This window comes from Prorops nasuta, unplaced genomic scaffold (genome assembly GCF_024137725.1).
Source record: "Prorops nasuta isolate Cenicafe-Biocafe unplaced genomic scaffold, Cenicafe_Pnas_1.2 PNAS00005, whole genome shotgun sequence".
Classification (NCBI taxonomy): Eukaryota; Metazoa; Arthropoda; class Insecta; order Hymenoptera; family Bethylidae; genus Prorops; species Prorops nasuta.
In genome coordinates, this window is record NW_027116802.1 from 9,785,311 (window position 1) to 9,808,094 (window position 22,784).

General features: G+C 35.5%; 1 protein-coding gene across 9 annotated transcripts; it reads right to left on the minus strand.

Moving 5' to 3' along the window:
- On the minus strand, window positions 1-22,702 carry p120ctn (adherens junction protein p120). Of its 9 annotated transcripts, none has more exons than XM_066726955.1 (15): window positions 22,562-22,702; window positions 14,466-14,540; window positions 13,944-14,009; window positions 13,378-13,419; window positions 13,171-13,300; window positions 12,866-13,070; window positions 12,410-12,535; window positions 12,133-12,192; window positions 11,228-11,850; window positions 10,707-11,094; window positions 9,238-9,551; window positions 8,840-9,143; window positions 8,594-8,732; window positions 8,232-8,355; window positions 1-6,107 (listed from the first exon to the last, which is right to left on the minus strand). In XM_066726955.1, exons 2-15 carry the CDS (start codon window positions 14,495-14,497, stop codon window positions 5,862-5,864), a joined length of 2,799 nt encoding a protein of 932 aa, XP_066583052.1. In that variant the 5' UTR covers window positions 14,498-14,540; window positions 22,562-22,702; the 3' UTR covers window positions 1-5,861. The 9 variants fall into 9 exon arrangements, with proteins under 9 accessions (XP_066583052.1, XP_066583049.1, XP_066583048.1 ...); XM_066726952.1 differs by having other exon boundaries at window positions 8,232-8,343; window positions 12,788-13,070; XM_066726951.1 differs by having other exon boundaries at window positions 12,788-13,070.
- Between the last annotated feature and the right edge of the window lie 82 nt (window positions 22,703-22,784).

The following is a 22,784-nucleotide window of genomic DNA, read 5'->3' on the forward strand; positions in this document are numbered from 1 at the left end:
TTTCAGCGCAATTAAATTCTTTAATTGTTGTCAGTCGGGGTTGAAATACACTATTCGATTTTTATTATAATTATTGTATATTATACGTGGTACTCTTTCAATATAAATAATACGACGTCGATAAAATAATGACAATATCTTTTTCTTAAAACTTAGACCTATATTTTATTAGTATGTACTGCGTGATCAATTAATTGCGTAAATGCATACAAATTAAATAAATCATGATATTTCCACCACGTTGACCGGAGACGCCGTACGAGAGAGAGAATCGTCCAATCGCGAATTAAAAACGAACATCCCCACGTATTTGCAGGGAGCGCGTTTCCCGCTTATATCATATTCGCATTATTAAAACGTAAAATCAATTTCCAATTTAACTTAAGCTTAAATTATACTGTACACTTAACAAAGGATGCAATTGCAATGAAAGAAATAATAAAAACTATGTAATTTGAAAACACACATCTATATACCTATGGAAGATTGTAGACGAGCGTCGCGTGTTAATATTCTTTAAATAAAAAATAAATCAAGAAAAATCTTGTAAAATTTTACAAATTGAAGGATAATCGGACTTGATCAATCTTGCGCGATTCGTCTCTCGACCTTCTCTCCAAAATATTTCTCACTCTTTTTTTTTTTAAACTCACGCGCGCTCTCTTCCTTGCACATACATACCAAACACACATACACACTCTCTCTCTTTCTCTCTCCTTCTTCTTCACTCTCAGTCACACATCGGACTATGTATTTTGTATAATATTTTATACTAAACGCGTGGTGAGAAACTCATCTAATACATCTATGTTGCACATTCATGCTTATTTAATGCTCCTTTAATTGAAATATGTATGCAGCACAATAGACTATCATCTCTACTCCTTATGCATGTGTACGTACATGTGTGTGAATTTTCGTCTTTCCTGTTGACTCTAAGATCGAGTAGAGCAGTTTTCTTTTCTCGTTTCTTCCCTCCTCTCTCTCTCTCTCTCTCTCTCTCTCTCTCTCTCTCTCTCTCTCTCTCTCTCTCTCTCTCCTTACATTTCTACTTTCCTCTCTATAATCTGAATCTTCCAGCGTTGAAGTATAAGACAGCCCAAGGTAAATTCTTATGAGGCGCATTTCTTGGCTGATTGCTCTCAACTGTTTCATCGCTAATTCTCAGTGAATTTTCAGGCAACAGTGACTGCAATAATTTTTAAGTCTATCAGTCTTTTATAAATCATACGCGATTGGATGCCTTGAAAGAAGTGGCTTGAACTCTTGATATGGATATAGGATTTGAAGTTCGGCTCTAAATTCAACAAGCACACAAATCAAGCTAATTCTAGGAAGGACATCAGACATTGGTCAAGGTAGAGTGACGCTTGGTGCTTTTACGTAGCTGCTAAAACGATCGGTTAGTACCTATATACCGGTGGGGATCAGTAACGTGGCTTTTAATCTGAGTCACTAAAAATCAAGGATCTCGATAGAAAAAGTGGAAAATTGGTCAAAGTTGAACATTCTATCATATTGGTGTAACGAAAAGGAATGTAGATTGTTTCTTTATTTGTACGACAGCTTATTAGCCCGCGAATCTAGGTGTGTAAATGATGGGAAAGCAAAGCTATAGCTAATTTTATGGAAATATGAAAAAATTTGATTTTTATCTCTACTATGGGGTCAAATCTATGGGGAGATTCTTCATGGTGTCTTTTTGTAGCTTCGATCGAAGATTCTAAAGATTATCGCCTTTAGTCACTATTGCCTTGCAACGCTTGATAGTTAAGCGTTTACAAGCATTAGGCCGGCGTAAAGTTAGATTAATCAGAGTAGAAGGTGCAATTCTTCCTATATATATATATATATATAAAAGACGCTAAAACGTTATACAAAAGTGAATGGCTTTTCTTTCACGAAACCCCATAAGAACTAGATGCTGAATCGCATAAACTGTTAAGAGTAAATGAGATTATCGAGAGCTATGAATACATGGTTTTTTGTGTGTACAATATGTATTATTACAGGAAATCAAATTCATATGATTTTGACGTATAAATTAGACTATCGAGCGATCCTGGAATTTTGACCTAATACTGTTAACCTGTGTTATACGCTGACTATAAACTTTATATGTCCTTGTAAAATCATGGGCCAGATTACCTTATAAAAAATGTATATGATTTAGATAAAATCTTGAACCCTACGTGTTTTTATGAAATTCCACGAAAATCATATCCCAAGAGTTTCATTTTTCCATTTTCCAGGTCATTGTCAAAAATTTCCATTGGACCAATCTCAGAGCTAATTAGTCGAATAATGCGAGTTTTGTACAAATGTGGTAAGTAAGCGTAATATAATTGGCGTATAATACAATGCGAAAGGAGACAACGGAACGACGTGGGGAGGGTGGATTATGTTTCCGCGCAAGTTTTCATTCATAAATGTTCCTTGTTACTTGATTGGAAACTTATTTTTTTCGTACAACAGTGCCTGCGAGGCGCGATCTATTCAACTTTTTTAACAAACCACTCGTTGTACTGGATGAGCAACACGTGTAAGTATAAGGGCTTATTATAGTTTATTATTTATTTTTGTATTTATGCATGTGTGTGTATATGTACTGTCCGTTCTTATCATCAGACTTCATTTAATCGACAGCTACGTGACTTTGACTCTTTCTCTTTAAAGCTTATTAGCTCCATCTTGTGTGACAAAGTCGCCTGAACAGTCTTCGTCTTCCTACGTGTTACATCATCGATCTTTGTAGAAAATTAGAAAGACTTCGCAAAGTGAAAAAATTGGTATCAAAATGTCAATTAGCAGTTTTTTCCCTCATAACTCATCTTTCTCTCCGTATCGATTAACAACCGCTTATCTTCGTTCTTAAGCTTCCCAGTAAATTCTTGCAATTCTCTTATTTCCTTTTGGACTTCAACTCTTGTAGAAAAATTTCCGCGGACTTGAATATTTTACAAGGATAAATCGATGATTATCGAAGATTTTGGACTTTCAGCAGGCATTACAAATCTGAAAAGAGTAACCCTGAAGCCAGAGCAGTTTGGTGAGTGATTTTATGCATAAGAATCTCGTGCCAATACGGCTTAAAATGGCACAACGGTAATATTTCTCGTTAACGATATAAACCGGTAAGCTTCGGTGCGCAAATCGCACTTAAAGCTCGAGTAGACCACTGTCAAAAGGCGGGAATGCCAGAATTGACGCTTGTCCTCTGATAGCTTTGATCAACCATAGTATAATTTATCATTTAAACGCTCATTCATGTCGCTACAACATCGAGTCGCATATAAATCAATATTGAAACTCAATCACCGTCAAACGTCAGTGTAAAGCTCTGAGCAAAAAGTTAACTTTATACTTTCAATCATACAAGTTCATCGTTATACAAAGTTGGAAAAATTTTGATAGAATATACATAGCATTCGCATGAATCCAAAGTCACAGCTAAATATACACATAGATATCAAGGCCAAATTTAGCCCATACCATTTACTCTTCATTTAATCAATAGAATTAGGTAATGTAACAAAATACTCGATAAAAATTTTTCCAAACTTTCTCGGTTTCGCATAAAAAGAGTAAAATGAAATCTATTGAAATTAGTTTACGAACACGATTCAAACTGGCAAAGCTACGTGCGATTAAATCAAGAAAGAAACTATCAGTGTACCTGCTGAAATGGAGTTCAGTTTTTGGTGGAAAAAAAATATATAAATTTGCAATTTTAACGAATAATTGTTCAAATAACGTTCCTTCCCCTCCTTGACTTATTCTATTCTAAAAGAAGATGCTTCTTCGATGATGATGTTGTTCCCTTCCCCATGATCACTTTTCACGTAAACATTCGTCAACTGTCGATACAATATTATTCGCGAAATAGAGCAAGAGTATACGTCTCTATTAAATACTATGTATATTGCATCGGCTATTAATACGTCTTTACGCCAACATATGATAACACTAAACACATCGTATGGAGTAACCATTATTATTATTATTGTAACGAACACCGTTGTTGTAATTCATTGCTGTTTATGCGGTTGGCTTAACCAAGCAGCCCTTATGAAATTGCTTATAAAGCGAGGTCAATAGGAAACGCAAAATACATTTCACAATTGAGCGTCGATCATACAAATTTTCATGTATAGGAATAAAGGCAAAATAAAAAACATATGACGTATCAAATAATGTTATAAAATACATCCGCCAGTCTACATAAATAGATCTGCAGATACGCTTGTAAATGTTAATATAAATTATAAATACATTGATTTTAAATAGTATAATATATCTCGATGACTTTAAGTCATTCTATTGACCATCAAGAAACTTCTGATGGGTAGAAAAAACCTCCTGCTTTTGGGGAAATATTTGTGGGATCCATCATTTTTCTATCGCACGCACACATGGGACAAGCATGAACAATCACACGTGCACACGTCTTATGCAGAGAACAACTTCTACAGTCACTGCGCTGTCAATTAATAATGTATCAATGCCAAATAAAATTATTATTACATTATTAATTGTTTTGCACAATTCATTTATCTTGCAATAGTGCAGCTCATAGGTCGCCATCCTTATGCCACACCCACAGCCTCAAAGGTTTAGAATAATACATAATAATGATATAATATAATATTAATAATTACATGGACTATTTCTACGTATATGTATCGCGCGCATATATTTATATCTATGTATATAATATATATATAATATATTCATTCATTTATGTTATCCATTTCTTCCTCACATTACGCTGTTACACGCACGCGCGCAACGTTTTTATAGGTGTATTTATATTATATATATGTATATATATATATATATATATATACATATATATTTAAAGTGTCTATTAATTCTTAGTCATAGATTAACGACGAGCTTATACCATCAATAGTACCTCTTCATATCCACCATCGCGTTTAATTTTACATATACAATTATGTATGTATTAATTTAGAATTGTGCAATAAAATTTTAGAGCCATTAGTGCGACTACTGCTGCGGATGTGGTCGGACGAGTCGCATTAATCGTGCGGATACGTTAAAGATAAGTGCAAAGTGTTGAATATTGCGCCGACTGATTAATATTGGGCCTCCTTCGTAATGTTACCTATTGAATTAACTGACAAATTTCATAAAATTTTACTCAACACAGAAAGTTTGTGAGAAAATGTTTCGTACCATAAGTCTGCATGTTTATATATAATATGACAGTCATGTGAAAGCTCCTACGATATAGCCTATGTATTTTTATATCATATAAAGGCTTGCATCGTATAAAATAACCATCGCTCCTAATAAATAAATACATCATAGGTTGATTTTACAAGCTTTCGCATGATACCTCCGATAAATCGAGGACTTCAGGAAGATTTGGTGAGAACAAAGCTATTGGTGGTCTTTGTTGACAATTGACAGTTAATGCTGGATGAAGAAAATTAGCTGGAGCATCAGGAAAAATGTCGTCGATAAATTTCTCATCGTACTCAAACTGGTATATGCCATTTACCATGCTAATTTTCCTGATACACTTCTGCAGAATCTCATGAACGAACCCTCTCGAAGCTTTTGGCTAATTTTGTTTCTTCAGCGCATAAATGTTGGGTCTTTGGAAATTATTCCACGATATTAATCAGGGTATATTAATATTTAAAAAAGCCTTGATTTCATTACCATGATCCTTAGGACGAAAATTAGCCACAGTTATCGGGATAGTCTTGATGAACCACACACATTCAGTTCTTCGTCCTGAAGGATATCGTAGAGTTTGTTTCGATGTTTCTCGTCTTGGAGAAAATTGTAAGGAGTCTTGTGGAGAGATCGACTAAGATAACGGCGACCTGTTATACCCAGGAGTCACCAGCGGACGCTGCCGCTGAGTTTGGTGGAACACTGACAGTAGCCGTCGAAGCGTTCGAGTCCTGGACTGCGATGCCATCGGGTACCCAGGATGTGCCAGTAGCTGCACCAGCCTGCATCGTCCCGACCGAGCCCTGACCCTGGCCCTGGCCCACCCCCAGCTCGTACTGCCGCTTCTTTTTCTTCTCCAAGTTAACTTGCGCGTAGAGCGGCTCACCGGGTTTCGGCTGCTGCAACACACACAAGTCAACGGTTAGTACAAGCCACGCCAATCTCTCGGCCTGTATAAGCGAGGGGGTGGCCAAGGCCTTTCTTAAATAATCATTATTACTAGGGACCAAACACTCAAATTTGCTACTACCTCCTTTCTCATTAATCCAACATTTTTTCAATACCAACTACAAAGACCTAATTTAAATTACTGATCACGACTAAGAGCTACACAAATTGTCTATGTTAAATATTAGAAATTTTTATGGGAAGAAATATGAGATGCTAAGAAAAATATAAAACTCTGATGTTGAAAGCTAAACTAAATTAAATAAAAGAACTAGCAATGAGAATGAGCTTTATAATAAATATATATGATATGTTTTTTATTGGCTACCTACGTGATATACACGTATTATTATAATTATTTTTTTGTTTTACATATACGTTAAATAAATTAAAGACTCCCTATTCTAGTCAATACATGTACATCATATTTATTTTCATAAAAGATTATTACAATTAACACCTAGTATAGCTAGTATAAATATAAGAAAAACTCTTGAAATCACGTAAAAAAAGGAAAGTACAAAACGTAAAAAATATATGTGTTGTATATTCCTTTAAACATTATTTATCTTTAAGTGGCATCTTTTGCTGTATTAGCTGCATTAGGTTAATTAATAATACCGAGTTAAAAACTCAAATTGTTACCTAAGGATAAAATCGTTTATACTGATTGCAATAGTTAATTTATAACTACTTCCTACTTTTTGCAACGTCCATTTTCTAAATCTATGAAAATATTTTGAAGCAATACTGCATCTCTTGTTGCATACATACATATAATAGTAGTTGGACTTTTCGCATTTTTAAATAATCATTCTTTCAATTTACCTAAATTTATTTAATTTATCTTATTATATAACTGTTATGAAAACGTAACGTTTGCTTAAATTTCTTTTTTTTTACGATTAAACCCTGCATTAATAATGTACAGTTTTTCAAATATCAAAAACCAAATCTGTAAAAAGTCATAGGATAATTTCATAAATTAAAATTTTCATTTGCTCTAATTGAAGGGTTTCACTTGGTCCACTATTGTTAATTTTATTTTTAATAAAATTAAATCGTTAAACAAAATTTGATGGTTAATATCCTAAATTAAAATTATATAATATGCTTATTGAAACAAAACTAACGTAATTTTTTCACCGGAATTTCAGCGGTAATTATATCTTCGTAACTTTGATTAAATTTGCGTTTCCATTTTTCAGTTTATTAGTATAAGGATGCCACACAAGTCTCTACTATTAATATGCATTTTAGGCAATAATATAAATATATGTATAATCTCTACTATACTTTGAAATTTTCAAATAATTCTTATCGCATTTATTTTAAGGAAGAAATATTCAATCGCTATGAGTGTGTAGTTTCATATAAATGTGCGATATTCCACTGGTAGATAACCTATTTTGTTGCACATCTTTATGCAGTTCAATGATCGATATTTTGTTAATTGACTTAGTTTATACACTTAAACCTTTAAAATCCTGTTATCACAACTATAAATAAATCATGATTATACTGTTTTCATTCTCCTATTTGATAAATATTGAATAATATTTATAAAACAGTGCGCTATGATAATTGATATAATATGCTATAAATTCGATATATCTCTGAGCAAACTACAACAATTTAATATGTGTGTAGTTATAACACAAATTCTTGTAGTCTATATATACTATAATAGCATCATAACAAATTATAATATCACGCAAAATTGATTTCAATATATTTTTAAACTAATCTTTAATACTTCATTTATGGAATGTTAAAAAATTTTACTGCAAAAATTATCACTTTATGAAAAACTTTACGACACATTCATGCTTTTCTCAACGATTCCTGTATTATTATTATGAAACTTTCATATCGTTTTTTTAATGGATTTATAAAAAATTCTTAGGTAAATTACTACCTGAATTTTTAAAGGTCCGTTATTAAAAGTTTTTTTATTATTTTCGGATTTTCCTCCGGTTCACTAATTTTTATTATTTCCACCTTGATTATATTTAATCAACGATACTATAGTTCTATATAGAATTAAAAAAAACCTATTCCCCGTTATTACTTACAGATTGATAAATAGTTGGTCGGCCAACGTTATTGGAATTTATGTTCGCTCGTTGAATCGTGCGATCTTCATATCTCGTGCTACCCTGGCTGGCCATTGGTCGATTTAATGTACTGTAATCATAGCTATACTTAACGTCGTATTTCAAAGTTCATTCATAATTTAGGACTCTGTGTATGATACATGCATAAAACAATACTAGCTCAAAGTTTTAAAATAATATAATGAAAAGACACAGAGCCTAAAACAGAAAACACAATAACTTATATCCGTAAGAAAATCAAAACCAGAAATATTAAGATAAATGTACAAAAGTGAATAATGAAATTGAAATACTAATATAGGAGTACAAGCGAAAATTACCTGTTAGCATTGTTGGGTGAATTAGGGCCTGAATTGCGAGCTGCTACAGTTTTTGTCACAAAATCCTGTTCTTTCCAACCATGCTTCTTGTAGACGTCTCGTAATTCTTGATGTTGCCACATAGTGAACAGAACTTGTCCTAAAATCAATGATAATTAATGATCTACATATTGTTGCATTATTTAAAAAATCTTTGGGCTGTCATTATACTTTTAATTGGACAAAAATTACGAAAATCACAAATACCTGCAAATTTAAGAACTCGAGGCGTATACTTTTGACGTTGCCTAGTAATATTCATGAGTCTATCGACTCCTCCAGCGTCCAATAAAGATCTTGAAAATTCAGCATTCTTTTTAATGACTTCGTTCAAAGTTGCCAGAACCGCTGCAATAGTGTCATCACTCGTTCCTTGATCGTGTTGATTATTGCCAGATGGCAGTTTTTGGATAAGATCTCTCATGGCATACTTTCCTATTAATTCTTTATTTCGTTGATCTATTGCTAGATTTCTTAACGCTGTAGCTACAGCGCAGACTACTCTGTCGACCTGAACACACAAAACAATATTAGCCGTTAAAAAAGAATCATCTATATCCACTAATATAGTTCTATATCTTCATCCTATAAAATAAATCCCGTACCTCCATTCTCAATAATTCCACCAAAATTGGCAGACCCTTCTCCTTCCGTACAGCTGCTCGGATCTCAATGCTTGGCTGCCAATAACAAGCTGCCAGATTTTGGAGGGCTCCAGCTGCAGCTTCCAATGTTTCGGGGTTCGAGCACGTTTGCAAAAGGCTCAAATAAGACTGTACGACCTCTGGCTGCCAAAGTAATTCCATTCCCCTAACTGGCTCAGTTCTTGGGCTCGTTGTACGTGATGTGGCTGTTTCCTTCTGTACTGGCTGGCCATCCTTCTTCTTCTTGCTTCCTCCAAAACAGCCCAAATTTTCACCTAAGACAAAAAAGTCATCTACCAATTATTTAAGAGTTAGAATCCACGATATTTTTACATTGAAATGCTCATAAATGATTAGACCGAATCTTTCTGAAATATAAACACTAATAAGGAAGAGTAAAATTTAACAGTTGAAATTAATATACATATATACAGTGAGTTTTTTTGTAACACCGTTATTATAACCAAAATATTTATAATATAAGTCAATTATTAATACCTAAATCTTTATATGTGTGAAAGTTTATTAAAATCACAATCTTGTGACATAAACTAAGAAACAAGGAATAAATTATTTGTATCTACAAAAGTGATGCGGCAATACTCTACGAATGCAAAAGCTGAAACTAATGTTTAAATCTGAACCAGCTGTGATTAAATGATTCATATGCAATTTTGATAATTGATTATATTCATTAAAATCATAATCTTTTAGTAAAACGAAACGTAATTTTACGTCTGTCTCAGGGCAATTATGAAATAAATTAGCTTAATATTCATTTTAATTATCTCTTAAATACTCAACACATGCACAAGACTGTAGAATAATAGATAATCTAACTATCGATATACATGAAAATTCATTCATCAATGGAACTGCAATGTCTTACCTTGACACAGACTGTATGCTAAAAAGATTGAAAACATTTTAATTCATGCCAAATGGGAATAAAAGTTTGATTTTTAAGCTTCTAGTAAAAAGCAATTATTTTTAATGATAGGCTAAGAGAAGGGTACATAGAAAACTGGATTGATGTTAATAAATGAATAAAAGTATATCAGTCGCGAATTACACTTACTAAATCTAATCTCTACATGACTTCTATTATAATAATCAATTTCCGTTAAAAATTTCGCATTTTATTGTATTGACACATAGATGAAAAATAAGTTTAAATAATGATAAATGTACTGTTTATATAACGGAATTTAGAATTGACGTTCTGATTCGACGAGCCTCGGAATGGATAGTTATGAAGGGGAATCTGAGTCAGTGGTACTCCTATATAATTTTGCAGTAGTTTTATACACACACACAATTTGGTTGCATGCGTCTCACCACATGCCCACTGAAGAAACTTCATGGTTACTATGGCAAAATACACTCGTCCATTCGCAAAAAGAATTAGAATATCGTTATGTAACGCTTACCCTTTGCGGGCGCCGTGACCCTATTCTGAACGCTGGTTTGAATTGGATGCTTGTCGTAATTTGGATCCTCGACTTCTTGACATCGGTAGCTGAGGTTTCTCAAGATGCATACACAGTTCTCGACAATTTTATTGCCAATATTCGATTTCTCAATGGCCGAGCGTACAACGTAGAGTAAAGCGTCGACCAAACCGTCACATTCCCTCAGTTTTTTCCGTGCATACTCGCCAGCACTAGAGACATTCCTCAGAACTCCTGATGCGTTTCTAAAAACGGTGGACCAGCAAGTCTCCCCATTGGCCGAGCTAGGATCCCATCCACTATGCGGAATTATTATATTATTTACTACCATTGTCACTCCATCATCAATAATGGATCTCTTCAAATCCTGAAACATTGATAAAGATTCTATTAATTAATCAAACAATACTATAATAATAAGCATATTATTATGAAAACCAGAGATTTTATTAGATATAGGACAAACGTTTCATCGTTGGAAGTTTTTATCAACTACGTACCTCGCAGGAAGAAAGATTCCACAAAACGCCGGTTACTAATTCCTTAACATCGGCATCGGACGTTCTGCGTAATAAATTAATTAAGGCTGGCACCCCACCAGCGTTCTTAATCGCTCGTTTGTTCTCATCATTTTGCCTGCCGTAGGATAAATTTCTCAGTGCGCCACAAGCATTTCTGTACACATCGGGGCTGTCGTGATCCAGTAGTTGTACTAATGGAGGAATTCCCCCAAGGCTTCGTGTCTTCTGCTTGTTAGGATCGTCCATGTAACACAAGTGCTGAAGGTACGCGGCGGCGTTTGCTTTGATTATATTGTTGGGATTGCTGAGAAAACCGATGACTTCGGATAAATTTGGATCTCTCCACCGCATGGACTTTTGATCGTCGTCCAGTGGACTGGCCATGCCAGGAACGACGGGGTGTCGAGACTGAAGACGTTGAAGATGAACGTCGTCTTCGAATATGCCAGGTGGAACACCTGACGATAGGGGTACCGGGTGGCCCTCCTCGTAGCCTGGAACATCGTTAGGAACCGCTACTGGACCTACCCCTACAGTCGGGCCATAGCTCACTGGCCCATACGGGGACGGAGACACGTAACCATACGCTACCTTACTTTCATCTAAAATCATTAAATCTCTTATGTATTCTATAATCACCAACAATACAGTGCTCCAATTCAAGTTCATCAAACGTATAAAGGAAAATCTGTTAAAAAGAGCATAATTCACTTCTGTTATCTTTTTTATATATCAGCTGAATATAGACTCGACTATATTAAACATGTGACACAAGTGGACACGACTTTTATGATAACCAGAATAGAAGAAGAAGAAGAAGAAGAAGAGAGGTGATAGATGATGAGAATAAAATAAAATAAAAAAAATGCTTGATATGATCCTACCATGGGGATGCTGAGAAGGTTCACCGGCGTCATCCATATTCCAAGAGTTGCTGATTTGATCTAGAGGGACACAGAATAATAAAGAATATCAGACGAAAAGATAAATAAAGTGAATTATGCCACAGGTCTCTCCTCGTTCGCAATAAGATCGTGAGCTTGTAGGTATCTGATACGAATAACAGATTTTCTTTAAAAAAAAAAAAAAAAAAAAAATCATTAAACGTCCCAATGACAGTCATCAGCATAGGAAAATCGCGGTAAGGGGAAATGGACCTACCATACTGATCTCCAGGACCTCCTGGACTTGGCGTTATGCGGTAATGGTCCTGCAAACCAGGATTAAGGCCTGGATCGATGTCATTGTAGCCACCTTCTACAAATGGAGCAGCTTTGCGTAAATATTCTACGACAAAATGAATGTTAATGCAGCGGCTATTTGCAACTCGTACCATTAGTAAGATATTCACCGGGGAACGATTGCGTCGGGTACAAGAGAAGCTCAAATAAAATCCAAGAAACAAAAAGCTAAGGTTCGACTCAAGTAAATGGGGAAATGGATATTTTCAAATGAATGAAATAAAAGAAAGAAAGAAAGGAAAAACAGAGTATCCAGGTAAAAAGAACTTAAGAGCAACTTAAATTTAATTATGCATACCATGTGGTGGGGAAGCACGACTGTGCTCCGAGGGACTATGGGGACTATGAGGAGAGTGTGAACGTGGCATGTAGATACCATGTGGCCCAGGGTATCCGGGCTGTGGTGGATATCCGAGGTATGGGTCGTAATGGTCGAAGCTGACCATGTAGGGGTCAGCCGAGTACCGGGGATCCGCATGCTGGTAATCCTGGGACATCAATGGCACTGACATGTAACTAACTGCACCAGGATCTGGCTCCATGTGGGATACCTCTCGCACTACTTTCGTCACAGTCGTTACCTTGGTAAGAAAACATTTTTTTGTAGTAGGAAAGTTTATGCTTCTTCAACAATATATCTGTATACATATAGTTATATCTGCGGTAAATAACAATATTTACTTGTTGGGAAGTTTGTTGCTTGTGAGTTCGTATGAGTAATGGATCCTCCTGAACCGACAAATGAGACGAGTGGAGCGAACGAGTGTCCGCTTGACCATTACTTCCATGATAATCCGTATCACTCTGTCCGCTATAATCCAAAATAAAAAGTTGAAACCGATGATAATCGGCTGATTTAACGGGTGAAGGATTTTCAACGATACTCACGTATATTGTGGCATCTCTGGGCCTTTTTCTTGTAGAACTCGTCTGTAATGCAAAATAATCCCTTAATCCCTTCATGGTAATTATAAATTTTTATACAAAAGACAAAAAGATAAGAATTTTAAGGCACGAGTTTAGGGAAGCTCGATAATGGAGAACGGGGAATTAACACCATGCACAGAGAGCAGCAGAAAAGAAAAAATTTGTTAGCTTAAGGATAATTAAAAATGGAGCCACACAAGCGAGACTACTCGGTATGGATGTATTTACGAAGGAGCAAAGGTGAAACGTACCGTTTAGAATTTAATTGCTAACTGTACTAATTATCTTTATCCTCGAGTCACTTGTTACAATTAAACATGCTAAATAAGAGGCGAGATATGTTAGTGTGCAGCAGATACTCTTTCTGAAAGTTAAGTGTACTCTTGTTATTTCATCTAACTTTGGTTAGAAACTGTACCTACGTTGTATATATTAATAAGACATACGTATATGTGTATACTGAATATTACAATATTGTACACTCACATTCAGAATGAATAACCACGTGATTAGGTCAGATTAGTCACCTCTGCGTGATCTCAGTGCGTGTAATGTTGTGCTCCTGTCTCTGCTCAATCCGACGATTCACCAGCCTGATTTTAATACGAAAAATCATTAAATTCTTACATTCGCTATCCCAGACAGTTTACCGTAATCTTCTAGTAACATCAACTCCGGAGACTCGACGTTGCCAGTTAACGGCTGATTCACTTAAATCCCGTAGACTTGCGTGGATGCAAACATTTATTTTTTATAGCAAAACTCGAAAGCCCCAATGATTGAACCATCAAAAGTTTTACAGAGCTCGTTATAATTTATGGCAGTGAAAAGTGATAATATATATATGTATATATATATATATATGAAAAGAGGGAGCCATTACCAGATTTTCAATATTTACAAAGCTCAGTGCAGGTTATATGCATATAGATGCGATTTTTATAACGAATCACAAAAATCGCAGGAATTAGGGTTGAATGTGAGGAAAATCTTAAATACGTTGATAGGGGAATAGGCCTTGTGGATTTTGCTGGGAAATATATACTTACAGGCAGGAGTCAACGAGCTGATTGTTTGACATACCAGCAGAATTTTATGAGTTTCTCCTAAGCGGCCAAAGAAATCTGTAAGCAGAAAAAAGAAGCAAAATTTTTAGCATCTTCCTCAAAGTATGAAGAACTGAAATGGTGTCTGGGCTTAGGACGAGATCTCGCGCAAGGATTTATTTTATCATTCTTGCTGGCATATTAGATTTTTTTCGTGCCAAGACACATTTCCTAGGGGTAGAGATATTTCCGTGGATGTGAAAACAGCGAAAAAATTGTCCCGCGGCTAAGCGTGTCACGTTTGCCACGAAGCTTGGCCCAATTTTCGCCATCTTTTTTACTCCCAGCGTGCCATTAATTTGGGGCTCTCCCAACTAAAGCTTAGCTACGACGGAGACCTTATTTTAAGACAAATGGCAAATACATTACTCCAAAGTACCAGCTCCGACTATTTTAATTAATGTCTAACAAATATAAATTAATAATATTCCAGGTAATATTTGACATCGACGGACCGTTATAATTTCATGAAATTAATATATAATTATAGTAAAGGGATAATATATGAAAATATAGACATTCTCAAATAGAATTGATTAATTCGATTAAAAATACTCGGTCTGGAATATTACTATTAAACAGAGACTTGATTTCGAAATGCAAGTCATTTAATGGTCGGTAAGCATTTTGCGAGGGAACAAAGGCTAATGGGATAAAATTTCACGAGGGAGCATCATTTGCTTGAAAGAAGTAAAAGTTTCATAGCGGCTAGTGTGTCAGGCAGTCAAGGAAAATGAGAACAATTGGGAGATTCAGGAACTCTCACGTACTGTATGTTGCGTGCTAAGCGTGCAATGCACTTGCGTAAGCGCGCAGAAATTCTACCGGTTGAAAATTCTTCGGAATAAATATATTTAGCACGCTTTTCTTAGGAAAGTGCGTGCTTGCGTGCAATAGGAAATAATCGGAGTAGTCTGGGTCACACAGGTTTTAGATATATATATATATATGTACTCCATGAACGGTTTTAGCTTATTATTGCCGGTCGTTCGGATGGCCCGACTCCGACTGAAGGAGAACGTCTCAAAACAAGAGGTTTCTTTCAAAATCTCTTTTATGCAAGCACAACGAAAGTTTTGTTTCTCGCGCGACTTAAATTCTCAAATTTAGATCGATAATAAGTGAAGCAATTAATTGGTCTTCTTTATTAACTTAGTAACTATATTTCACGCACGGACAAAGCAATCTTTGTGTTTCATTTATTTATCTAATTTTTCTTCGATATTCTCTACAGATAAATTTTGGGCCTGTACGAAACTTGTTGAAGTATCATTGTGCAGCTAATTTTAGTTTTCGAAATATAACAGTAAACTAAATCTAAAAGTTATTTGTATTATTATTTATAAATAGATTTTCCATGACATGTTTAAAATGCAACAGAGTCTTCCTGCTTGCATTGAATTTAGAAATTTGTTAGTGCGGAAGTTAATTTGATATTCATCCCATCTGTATAGATCCCATGAGAAACGATTGTTCCTGAAAGTTGAAAACCTCGGATTTATGTGACTGCAATCCACCGCTAACATATTCGTCGCTCGGATCGAAATTTCGCAACGCGAATAATAACTGGATCAGAATACTATTTATTTTTTAGTATCCAGCCAAAATTGCCACCCAGCCAGTTACAATAAGCGTATGAATTGCTCGCTTTATTGATTTCCTATATATTTTTATATAGTAAAATAGCACTACATTAAAAATCAATTACCCCTGAAATTTGTTAATCTTCATTCACTAATTATTTCTCTTTTTTAGGATAATTTAATATAGTTAGTATTCATTACAGAGTTAAAGCGTTATCTCGCGGTGCTGAACATAAATAAGAAAAGTGAAAATCAACTCGAGCGTGGCGTGTGAAGAGTGAGAAAAAACCGGAACAGATTAAATTAAGATAAGATAACTCGTGTCTCTGAATTGTTTAGCGATAACATGTGAGCGGACGTTTCGTAAGTTTTTTTCAAATCCATTTAGAGCGTATAGAGCAGTTGCGATTAATTCCATTAATCAATAACTTTCCGCGAACTATTTCCGATCGATAAAACTTCCGGTAAACACACGGTTTATTTTCCGCCGAGCTTTCCGCTTTTGCTCATGCGGGCTCATATAAGTTTGCTAAGATAACCTGCAGTTAAACAAATATAGTATGGTATAAGAGACATTGCTGGTTCTTGGGAACAAAATAGTTAAAAAATAACGATTCAACGCAGGCAGATAAGAGTAGTCGTTCTAAACGTTCAAAACTCTTTTCCCATTTTAATTGCACAAAAGAATTCGAAATAATTATATATATAGTTATGAATATTCATGCACAGTTGTTGCAATCAAAGTATTGCTCGATACTTGTTGCTTATAATTTTGTATTTTATTTTAAGCATATACTAAAAGGGTAACGTGAAAGAGCAAGAAAAATAGCTACTGATTGAGGGGGATCTGATAAATATTCAGAAAGAGCTGGCATTCGGTGAAAATTACATTTACGTATGGAGCTTAAGGAAATGTATTTGTAATGTGTGCAATAAAGACAGATATTTTACACTGTTTCGTTGCATAATTTGAAAAGCACATTCGCCGCGAAGTTGGTAGCATGTTGCTGAGAATTATTACCGTAACGTCAGTAGTACTGAGTAGCGACTAACTCTTGGTGGGTACATTACAATACACGTGGAAAGAGAGGTGAACCTAGAGCTTTATAAGACAAAGAGATAAAAGGCATAGTCTGGAAAGAACAAGAAAATGGAGAATGGATAAAGTAAGATCAGAAGTAAGTTAAAGAAGGGAAATATAGTAGAGTAAAAAGTTTCGAAAAAGGAAATGAAAACCACAAAATTCAAGAGTATAAAGGTAAAAGAAAAAAACATTTCTGGTAGAGGGAAAAAATAATCTGATAAATGTATATAGAAACGTAAATGTTGTATAAGTGGAAAAAGGTTGGGAAAAACAAGAATGTAGATATAAGGAGGGGATTTGAACGAATGGAACTAATACATGTGCAAAGAAATGAACAAAAATCCGTTCCAAGGAAATAAGGAATCTAATAAGAGGAAAAGGAATATCGACAAGTATAAGAAGTTGAAAAAAGAGCATTCCGATTAAGCATTCTGGTGGAAAGAAGATGATGAGAATTCAGTTGGAATATTTGTAAATACTAAATAGAGAGTGAAGAGGAACAAGGGGGACGGGGGGGGGGGGGGGGAGAAACGTGTAAAGGGGCAGAGTTCGGGCAGAGAGTATGTGCTTGATATGGAAGAACTAAAAAGGGGGGATGATGAAGGGATCATGGTGGGGGAAGAAGAAGAGAAAGAGGAGATGAATAAGATAAGAGAGAAAGAGGGAATATGGTTTGATACGGGAGAACCAGAACGCCACCGCAACCGGCGCAACCTCATTCTCCTTTCCGGCTGCTGCGTTGAAAAGCTATTCTCTCTCTTTTTCTCCCTTCCTCTCCACTCTCTACTACTCGCTCATAGTTACTCCATCTCTCTCCAGCACACTCATATTTCCATCTCTCACTTTTGTCCACTCTTGCATCTCCCTCTCTTCTTTTTCAACTTGCTTATATATATATATGTATATTATCCCGCCCGCCCGCTCTCTCTCTCGCTCTTTTCACGGTTCGTTCACACCCCTCTCTATCAAGTCTCCCTCTCTCTCTCTCTCTCTCTCTCTCTCTCTCTCACATCTTACTGATCACTCGACTGACACATACAAACAGATTGCGTGTTTGAATGAATGAACGTACACACGCACATGCGTGACACGAGGAGGGAGGGAGGGAGGGAGGGAGAGAGAGAGAGAGAGAGAGAGAGAGAGAGGAGGATGACGTACACACACGCTGATTTACGTATGCATCGTGATTATACTCGTGTGCTTCAAGCGGAGAATAAAAAACGGTATTAAATGCCGGAATAAATAAATTTAAACTGGCTAGCGCGAGCCCCTGCACTTTCGAAACTACAGCAAAATCAATTCGTTTTTTATATAGAATTAATTAAACGCAATCATCGTATAAACCAACTGTTTATCGCTTGAAGCCGTACTTTCACCGAATATAAATGGAGAGGAAAAAAGTATCGATGGGTCTGAATGAGATGAGTCTAAAAGATTAATTGGTCGGTTCAATTAGCAACTACTTATATTGTCTCTCGCTTTAAATGAAGAAAAACTACAGGGAAAGAAAAGTCTTGTGACGCGACATGACAATTTTTCCGTTTAGAGAGGAAAAAGAATATTCCGTTAAAGCGGAAGATTAACAGTGGCCGCAAGTTTGCTCAAGTGGATCCAATAGAGCTCCTACTCCTTCTTCTCAACATTAAAAGATGGAGCTTAAAATAAATTAGTTTTAAAGGTGAAATTGAGCGAAATAATAAAAATAGAATATTGGATGTATTGGCTGTGCAGAGCATTAGGGACTTCCGGGTAGCGGCTGCCTTGGTTGCGATTAGCGTATCGAGCCGTCACTTTAAAGAGTCGATTAAAGAACGATAATAGGAAGCTGCGATCGGATAAACAGATATCTTTAGAGGTTGAATAGTTTTTGAGCTATTTGTGAGACGAATAAAGTGACGTTTCAAGTAATAAAATTCATTTATACGATATGTAGTAGAGATTCCAGAAATGGAATAAGTTGTTTTAATCGAAGAAAGAGTTAGAGGTAAAAAGATGCTTTTAGCCGGAGAAATGACGATTCTTCCAATTAGAGAAAAAGAAACGAGGGATATTCCGTTAAAGCGGGAGATTGACAGTAGCCCCAAGTTTACTCGCGCGCACGGGGGGATAAGGACGGAAGAAAATTCGCTCGCGTCGAGTGATGCACACGTCAAACCGCGTTCCTATCTGCTCCCCGTCCCGTCTCTTCTCCTTCTAAGACAGTTAATAGGTATTCGCACGTTTCGCGCGTCGTAAATGCCGCTGGGACAGAAACAGGAGCAAAGAATTTTGCCATCCGCTGCAGCCAAGACTTTCCAGTTATCCTTACAAAAATCATTAAAACCGCTCGCGTAATTTCTTCTCGGGAAGAAATTAATTACATTCGGTAGCGTGACTTCATTTCTCTCCTTTATTGAAACCAATTAACCTTTTAATTCAATTAACCCAACGCGAGCAATCCGTATATGTGTTTTGCTCAAATTTTCGTTTCGTCTACCATCCAACCTTATACTACATGCACACATATATATAGATCCAGAGCTTAAAGACGGCTTACCTTTTGATTAAGTCTAGTCCCTTTTCTATGTGAAATAAATTCTCTTTGCCTGTTATATTGGAGGTTTAAAGTACCACTAAAACTACGTGATTCTCCACGTAGTTTTGCGCCTCGTTAAACCTCCAAGCAAATACATATAGTAAGTGTTAATGAGGAAAAGGAGAGGGGAATATAATAGTAATCAGACACACATTTTAAAGTACCAATTCATAAATTTATATATATATATATATATATATAGATTCTCATTTCCGCCAGATACCATTTTGTACGTGTTATATCTTGCCGTGGTATTTGTGATGAGTTTTATATTTAAAAGCATCCACCATCGCACGACCAATTACACGTGCATGTATATTTATCACCAGCACAATCCCGTTATTGCCTGTTGGAAATACCCGCATATGGGCTCTTCCTAAAATCCTCCAAAGCGGAATCAAAAGTCGTAAATAAATCATTTGTATCTGTACCAAGAAGACCCTGCCACCAGACTTCTGAGTAACCGTGATAAAGTGCAACAGCTAATTGCTTTGCAGCTTCCGCATTACTCCGAGTACTTCATTTAAGGTCATCCGTGTTGTTTTCGTTTCGCCAAAAAAATACTTAATGCTCTTGTACTATCGCAAATAATTCCAGAGAAGCGTTATTATTAATGGATTAAACTTTTGCACTGCAATCTTTCGTCTAACGAGAATTAACACGTGCGTTAGCTTATATTTAGAGCCGATGATTACTCATTGCTGAAATGAACACAAAATACGCAAGTATCGATTAGAAATTTATATATTTTTTCAAAAGAAAAAGATTAATACCGTGGTCTGGCCTTCCCCGCAACTGTAGTAACAGTTTTGGTCATTTTGCAACAGAAAGGACAGTTCGAAATCCTAGTTTCTAAAGAATCATTCAATATGTATAGAATGGTATATTGCTCCCCTTAAGCCTTATTCATCTACACGACCCCTATGGATAAAACGCAGTTGGTTGCATTCTTAAATTATAAATTCCATCATTACTGCTGGCCTGCTGCTGGTTACTTTGTTCATATCTTATAAACTGTTCCACTATCAGCCAGGCATTGGTGAATTAAAGCAAAGAATGTTTTGGTCCGATAAGAGCTGTTAAATCGCCTATGTTAGTCATAGCTGAACTAAGGAATTTTTAGTACAGCTATACAGCTTGCTTTTTTTATTTTAAACAACATTTCATATGAAAGAATTAATAATAAACGAATAATCATTGCGGAATTGCCCATAATACACTGTCCTAATTATTGTTAAGTTTTGAAACTGAAAATCTTTACATGGGGTTTAATTTTCCATTCAGTTTTCCATTTACTGAAAATTCTCAACAGGGAAGCAATTTGGCGTAAACAATCTTTCCTTTCGGGTTTGGTTCCTCAAGATGAACAAGCTTTTTAAATGTAGGTCAAATATATAATAATCTTGAATATATAATCTATAAAAAATTATTTTTCTGTTTTATATATAAAATATTCAAAAGGCTAGTGCAGCAACTGCTCAACTCAGATTTGCACCATGCAACGCTCGAGATGTTCTAACAAACTGAAATCCAAATTTATTAAGTCTTTCGTTAAAATACGTTCTAACGTTTTACCTTAAACCTGTAATTTATGACAAAATTAAATAATAAACCTAAGTTCTTACAATTTATTTATAATTACCTTTTTCAGAATAATTGCAGAATTTGTATTATCTTTTTTATAAATTCAAGTTTAGGCAAAGCGTGGGAACATATTTTAAGAAAAAAATTGGTTAACTTTTGTTTACCGTCACAATTAGAATGTCTCGGGCACTGCAAAGCGCAAAATTGTGCAGTTAACTTGAAGAAGTTGCCGCGTCGCCATTTTGAATTTTTTAAACAAAAATGTATCTTCTCTTATGCATTAAATATTCAAGCTTATCACATAATTTGTTTATATTTAAAAAACTGTTTTTCATATGTTAAAAAAAATCTGGAATAAGTGGTCATTTACGGCAAATGCCCCTCTTGAAACAGCAGTCACCTGTATAAAAGCTCTGATTTTTATCTGATAAATAGCAGTGCATATGACAGTATCCTGAGATCATCTTCGAAAGGATCGTTTACCGATGTAAACGATACACTTCTAAGGCGAAAATATCATACGTGACTGTACAAAACGATAAGCGTGTGGCACTGACAAATAAAACTGCTCATTAGTTTATATCGTCTTTACAATTCGGTAATAAGTGTCTAGACAAATGAAAAATAAGTAGATTTAAATTGCGATATGAAATACAGATTTATGCTTGTTAATTTAATCGTGAGCAATATGAATGCGTGCACGAATGACACGTCGTTTGGTATGAAATAAAAACAAGAGCGGCTCTCTGCGGAAAACGGAAGGCTATTATGTACGACGGCGAAGCAACAATCAAGAATTGCCACTGCAATACACGCTACCGGGTTCGATGAACATAAACCACTTTAAAAGGAAATCGTTCAATGAAGCTAGGCGCGTTATGTCAATCCATACTAATAAACGTCAAATTAATGACACATTGGAAAGAAGAATACTTCGACAGTCTAATTTACCAAAACGACTTATTATTATAACTCCGTTTTTTTTTGGCGAATCTATTAATTTATATCAAGTAACACGAATGAATAATATTATTTTCTTATTCCCCTTAACGTCAACGTCAACGTCAATGTAATTTTTCCATGACCAACGGAAACTTATCAGGAATTTTTGACAAATTGACTCTTCGGACGATAGTCAAGTTATGTTCTATTGGAACTCATAGCAACGGAAAGTTTGGAGTTTTACTTCCGTAAGCGTCACTTGAAACTTTACCTTTTGCACGGTAATCGTCAACGGCGTTCTCTGTCACATTCCAGGGTATTTTCCAGGGTTTATTTCGCCACACGTAGATCCACGGCTCACAAACCACACATTTTTTAATAACGCTAAATTAGCGAATTTCGAGCAATGCAATACTACCATCTATGGTGTCTTTAATCAACCCGGTTCATTTGTCATATAAAGTTTGTAAAAACAAGGTAACCAAATATTCTCC